Source organism: Macrobrachium nipponense, chromosome 3 (genome assembly GCF_015104395.2).
Source record: "Macrobrachium nipponense isolate FS-2020 chromosome 3, ASM1510439v2, whole genome shotgun sequence".
In the NCBI taxonomy this organism is placed as follows: Eukaryota; Metazoa; Arthropoda; class Malacostraca; order Decapoda; family Palaemonidae; genus Macrobrachium; species Macrobrachium nipponense.
Genome location: NC_087202.1, coordinates 65422224 through 65429259, shown reverse-complemented (window position 1 = coordinate 65429259; position 7036 = coordinate 65422224). Strand labels below are relative to the sequence as shown.

At 36.1% G+C, this 7036-nt stretch overlaps 1 protein-coding gene across 1 annotated transcript; it reads right to left on the bottom strand.

The window, feature by feature from the left end:
- Positions 1-1618: 1618 nt before the first annotated feature.
- Positions 1619-2617, bottom strand: LOC135222405 (uncharacterized). The gene is made up of 3 exons (XM_064260493.1): positions 2605-2617; positions 2000-2210; positions 1619-1820 (listed from the first exon to the last, which is right to left on the bottom strand). Exons 1-3 carry the CDS (start codon positions 2615-2617, stop codon positions 1619-1621), a joined length of 426 nt encoding a protein of 141 aa, XP_064116563.1.
- Between the last annotated feature and the right edge of the window lie 4419 nt (positions 2618-7036).

The following is a 7036-nucleotide window of genomic DNA, read 5'->3' as shown; positions in this document are numbered from 1 at the left end:
ATGCTTGCAAGTCACCTTAGAATTCAAGAACATAAGTAAATACAGCAATCTGAATATTATCATACAGCTTATAATCTGCGCTGAATAACTATCAAATAAATAAATTAATTAATTTATAAGTAAAAATGCGAGCACAACAAACAAATGAAAGGGCTTGAGGGTTGTTCGACAGGGTAAAACACCCAACTATGGTTTTCTAAATCTTTGACCCACAATAAATGGCGCATCTCAATGTTTGGATCCAAAAGCACTCAGTCAAAGATGGAGAAACACTGGAATGACTGGAACCTAAAGAGTATTCCAGTAATAGAGAAGAAAATAATAAAGGCCACGACTGCAAATATTTATACTTGCTTTGAATTATTCATTTGTCCAGTGGATTGATTTTTATCATCTTTACATTATGATCATTCCATTTGGTTGAAGTATATTATGGGAATCCTTCCTCCTCAGATGGATCTGGAACCATGGGAGAGAGGTGGTTACATGTCATTTTTTGGACTAGATTTTAACCCTTTAAAGTCCACCCTGGTTTTATGGGAAATATTAAAAAATCCTTTAGTATGATAGTATGAGTAAATACAAGACCTTTTTACTCTTGTGCACTTTTACAAAATTTCCAAAGTAAGCGAAATAATTGCATGCAATGAAGTATCCCGTATGGGAGCCTCGCGCCTTAGCGGGACCACGCTCATCCCGTATGGGATCTATTGGGACATGCGGGCAACTTTTTCAAGTTTATAAATAATGTTGATTCGCCCACAAACATATGATTATTATTGATGAATCACTTTTTTTTGTTCCACAATGTATAATAGAAACACATATATGGCTTTACAATTTAATTAATATAAAAAATAAGTATACAATAAATACAAAAATAGTATAAAAATACAGAAAACACTATAAAAAAAACTTGAATACAAAAATAGTATATAAATACACAAAACACTGTAAATAAAATAATACAAAAATAGTATAAAAATAGACAAAACACTATAAACAACTCTCATAACAACAACTTATTTCGAAATCTTATGGAACAAAGCAAAACAATTCCTTTCTTCAGTAAGGCAAAGGGCCACCTTGCAATCCTCACACATCCAGCGGATCTGTGGGATGTGGCCTGCACCAGAACAGAACTTGCAAGTCTGCCTCATGAGACATGCTTTGGCATGTGTAGGGCAGTGGCATTCTGGCGTGTCTCAATACTTGGCACAACTGCCCGTTGGCCCCTTCTTGGCAAAGTAAAATCTCTGGTGCCAAGAGAATTCCTGGTTATTCTGAAGGTTGACGACTTGAACTTCTGAGCCAATTGGAGATATCCAGACGGAAGTCCTTGAGCAGCTTGGGGTTTTCCTGCAAAGCCAGGCAATCCCTCTTGTACAAAATCCAGGCGTTGCAGATGATCAAAGTCAAGGAGGGTAAGCAAAGAGCCTCATGTAGTACCTCTTTGTTTTGAAGGGGGTCCTGTTACAGGTGTGTCAACATGTCACTCTTGTCAATGCCCCCCATGCGTTGTTGTACATCTGGATGGACAGATGGGCAAGAATGGGAACCTTCTTCTTGGCTGCCCTGTCGTACCGCTCCACTGTTACCCATGGGCTCCACACCAACATCAGAGGACGATTGTCACAACGCTGTTGTCCTTCCATCTTGCAACAAGGATGCCATCAGAAGACATAGTCCAGTGTCCCCCTTTGTGTCGCTTCTTGTTCATCTCCTTCACAGACGTCAGGGGAGGATGACCAACTCGGTTTTCCTGGCAGTGCCCACATACCGGCAATCCATACTGTGATCTCAGGTACTTCCGGCCAACCCTATACTTGTGAAGTAGTTGTCTGCATACACTGCTGAGTTTCTGGGGTCCTTGTGGTATTCACTAAGGCGACAACAAACTTGGAAGTTACGACATGCTTTCTCCTCGTTCAGATAGCATAGTATGGTGGCTCACAAAGGTTTGTTCTCCCCTTGGTACATGAGAATATCATGCACAAACCCATCCACACTGGAGCGGCAGAACAACTTGAAGCCCCACTTGTCAGGCTTCTTTGCGACATACTGGCGAAGGTTACCAGCCCTTGTGCCCTTATAGGCGACCATCACTTCATCAATGGAGTGGATAGGAGTCTCAGGAACTTTCAAGAACTCTCTGGTGACCTTGGTGAAGGGACTCTCACCTTGAAGAACCGATCTTGGGATGCAGCTGCCTGGTCATTGTCGCTGAAGTGAAGGGAAGATCGAATTGCCTTGAAGCGTGGTTCCTGGACATGAAGTCTGCAACTTGAGGAATCCTGGTCTTCACGGCCCAGAAGTCAACTATGCTAGGGAGAGGAACCAGGCCCATGTACACGATGAGGCCAAGGAAAACCATGAAGATCCTCTTCTGACATGTGGAAGTTGCTGCCTACATCCTTCTGTCTTGAGTACAGGTTGGATTGATACACCAATGTGTTCCCTCATTCAGTTGTGAAGAACTGGGAGAAATATTCATAAGGTTCCCTCAAATAGTCAGGCTTCTGATGAATGAAGTTGGGCAGGGCACGGATATCAATGTCTTCTTCTTCCATTCATCAGCACGAGACCTCTTAGGGTTAGGCTCACCTTCCTCTTCCATAGGCTCGCTTGAGGGACAACAACATTGACCTTGCGAGCTGAAACAAGAATAAAGTAACATTAGTAAAACAGTAAATGTGTGTGTGCGCATGCATGTGTATGTCAAGTGAGTATGCATGTGTGTGCACGTGTATGTCAGTGAGTATGCAAGTAAACAAATAAGTTTTTAAAATACCCAATGTTTACAAACCATTTAAAGGGCAACAAATTTAAATACCATTATAACAACGAGACTTTTAAATACCAATGTTTACAACACATTTCTCTCTCTCTCTCTCTCTCTCTCTCTCTCTCTCTCTCTAAGGATGTCTCATACTAACCTAATAAGTTAGGAGGGTCAAAGGCATCGTCTGAGTAAGGCCTTCGTCAGGAACGTAGGTAGGGTCGTCATCATCACTGTCAATGTCCAAAGGGCTCACGTCGACATCACTTCCTTCAGCGTCGTCAGGGCTACCCCATGGTACACGTTCCTGAGTCTCCAATGCAGCATTGCGTTGCCCATAAAACATACTGCTTTGGAACTGCAAAAATAAAAAAAAACAACTTTAAAATCATGTAATGAAAGAAAAATGTAACTTTCCCTAACAAAAACCTATCATTCAATCCCTTGTAAGGTAATAATTTTATATGCACATGAACCTAACATCTATAAATCATCACTATTATATCTAGATATATTGTTAAAATTATTCACAAATGTCTAAAACAAGCACTAAAAAAAATTACTTGACGTCGTATTCTACTGGCCGTTGTAACCGTTACGGTCCGATACATCCCTCATGGGATGAGCGTGGTCCGCAATAAGAACGACCGAAGTATCCCGCAAGGGATCTATACATTTTTTTTTTGTCACTACGACACGTCAGTAACACTACAGCCCTTCAACCAACATCAAAAGGTAAGTATATCACTAGGCTTCACTATCCCACGAGTCACTGTGTGCTTACCATGATTACGAAGTTCGGAGGGGGGGGAAACTTGGAGGTTACTGCGGCACGTCTTGACTGTTTTCCAACTTGCGCACGACTGAGGTGTCTGTCGAAGGCCCTCCAGTCTTTGTGCGAGGGCCTGGTGGCTTCTGATTGGTTGATTCGAAGAGCAGAGGGAGTGTAGCTATGAGTTGCCAAAGCGTCAATTTCATACAAGCTCAAACTTGTTCACCACGACTACCCGAAAGTAGCTGTTTTAAAGATCCCAAATGGGATCTCTGGTCGTTAAAGGGTTAAAAGATGGGCTAGGTACTAGAGACAGAGGTGTTTTGAATGATTTTGTCTAATCCCGGGTTCTATTTGGGTTTCCCTCAATTTATATTTTGATTTAACATTTTCAAAGTCGGTGTTTCATTTAGGATTTCCTCGTGTATCATGTAAAAGTTAGAGTTCCAGGACTCGCCTTATTTGATTATTTAGTGCCTTGTTGGTTTTCTCAAGTAAAGTCTATTTTCATAATTCGTGATCTAATTCAGCGACCTTAGTTAGACATGAACTGTGGATTCTGAAAGAGAGAGAGAGAGAGAGAGAGAGAGAGAGAGAGAGAGAGGCCAAGTTGGCCGACGCTATACTATATATATATATATATATATATATAATATATATGAGTGGAGAGACAGAGACTAATGTTTACTTTCATAATAACAAACTTCTCTCTTGATGCAGATTAGGTCATTAGCGATATGAATTTCTGTATTCTGTTGTTGGCACGCGTCTTCTTACTTGGACAGAAATGTCCATTATTTACATGGATATAACATTTTAATAATTATATATAATTAATATATATATATATATATATACATATTTATATATATATATATATAGATATACATATATATATTTCTTATATACATATATATATATCATATATATATTATATAATATATATATATAAAATAATTATTTATATATACATTGATATATATATATATATAAATGTATATATATAAATAAAAGGTATAAGCCACGAAGGAAAAATAAACAACGGAGTTTCCGTAAGATCTTTCGACGATCAACGTCCTTTTCTTGCTAAGTAAAGGACGTTGAACGTCGAAAGATCTTGCGGAAACTCCGTTGTTTATTTTTCCTTCGTGGCTTATACCTTTATTTATGGATTTATCACGTTCCAAACTTTCGTGATTCAGTTATACATACACAGACACACACACACACACACACACACGCACACACACACACACACACACATATATATATATATATATATATATATATATATATATATATATATGATATATGAAAGATAGAAAATGGGAGATGCCTCGCAGTAAAAGGAAAAAAAAAGGGGGGGGGCGGTTGGGATTGCCCGCTATTACTTTTAAAATTCACCCTCATCCCATCCGACGAACCTTACAAGATCGAAAATTTTGCATTTCTTGCTGGAGAAGGTGGTCAGCCGTGCGGGCATTTTCTGTGTTGCAAAACTTCTATGATTGATGCACCCCAAGTTTTCCTCATCGAAAGTTTGTGTGTTGTTGTTTTGACAACCGAGTGGGTTTGTGATAGGGGCTAACATTTCAAGATAAATAAACACTCGCCGGAACCTTCATAGTTCTCTGTGTGGTAACGGTTTTCAGAACTGCATAGCCATTGATGGTTTATTTTACAGTAACAATAATGAGACTTCCAAATTATTAATAAAGTAGATAAGTGCGATTTTCTGCAAACACTTTTAAGTAAAAATTATGAAAAAAAGTCAATCAAGTATAAAAATTAAAGTGAAAACAATCCAATGCACCATTCCGGCTTTAACTGCCGAGGCGTGAATAGCTCGTCTAAGCAAAAAGCTTTTACAACTACTTACTATGTTTAGAACCACCCTTTCTCTTTCCTGCTGGACATTGAAGTCATTGTATTAATATAACTCTTCCATGCCATCTGTCCAGTATTTAAAAGTTTTTGGATCCTGTTTCAAGCTAATTACTTTATACATCAACTTTCCAAGTTTTCCAGATAACTACATCACTTGGATTTACTCTTAGCCAAATTTCCCCTGCACACAATCACACACGCACACACAAACACACACATTTACGTATGTGTGTGTGTATGTGGGTGTGTGTATATATAATATATATATATATATATATATATATATATATATATACTATACATTATAATATATATATAAATATAATAATATATATATATACAATACATATAGATATATATATAATTATATATATATAATACATATATATATATATATATATATATATATATATATATATATATATATATATATATATATAGATATATATATTATATATATATATATATATATATATATATATATATAATATATATATATATATATATATATATATATATACATATTTATATATATATAATATATATATATATATATATATATATATATATATGATATATAAATATATATATATATATATATAATAATATAATATAATAATGTATAGATATATATATATATATATATAGTATATATATATATATATATATATATTATATATATATATGCATTATATATATATATATAGTATATATATATATATATTATATATATATATATATATATGTATATATATATAGGTATATATATATATATATATATATATATATATATATATATGTATATCCTCATAAAAATCTGAAACATCGGTAAAAGTAAGAGGTAAAAGTAAGAAAAATATAGAAATTTTAGAAATATTCAAAACAATCAATCTCAAATAACCTTATTTCTATGGCCTCCCCAAAACTCACAAAGATAACTTTCCCTTCCGTCTCATAATCTCATGTGCTGGAGATTTTACCAACAGAATCTCTAAATGGTTATCTGAGATACTATCTCCCTTCTTAGGAAATTTTTCCCCTGGTCATATAAAACATTCAGAAGACTTTGACAACAAATTCAGGTCGGCAAATATCCCCGTACACAACGTAAAACTTCTCAGCCTAGGCGTAGACTCCCCTTTCAAGAAACTACCCATAAAAGATGTATTAAAGTTCCTCAAAAACAAACTAGAGCCATTTGCTGACCACTTCCCCATAGAACTCATTAAAATAATGCAACTTATAGAGTTCTGCGTCACTAATAACGTCATTTCCTTTCGTGAAGGATCCACACTATATAAATGACAGAAAAAATCTGAAATAAAGAAAATGGAATGGAATGGAATGGAATATAGTATTTTGCCCAACGGCCAAGCGCTAGGAGGTCATTCAGCGCTGAAAGGGAAATTGGTAGTCGAAAGGTATTAAAGGTGTAATAGGAGGAAAAGCTCGCAGATGCACTATGAAACAATTGTCAGGAGAGGGTGGAAAGTAAGGTGGAAGAAAGATAATATGAACAGAGGTACAGTAAAAGGGACGAAAGGGGTTGCAGCTAGGGGCCGAAGGGAAGCTACAAAGAAGTAATGCCTACTTTCCCC

What these genes read in the sequence shown, in the direction of transcription:
- LOC135222405 (XM_064260493.1), bottom strand. An exon ending in TGCCGCTCCAGTGTGGATGG is followed by an intron (nt 1,821 to 1,999) that starts GTTTGTGCATGA and finishes TCACAAGTATAG; the next exon opens with GGTTGGCCGGAAGTACCTGA.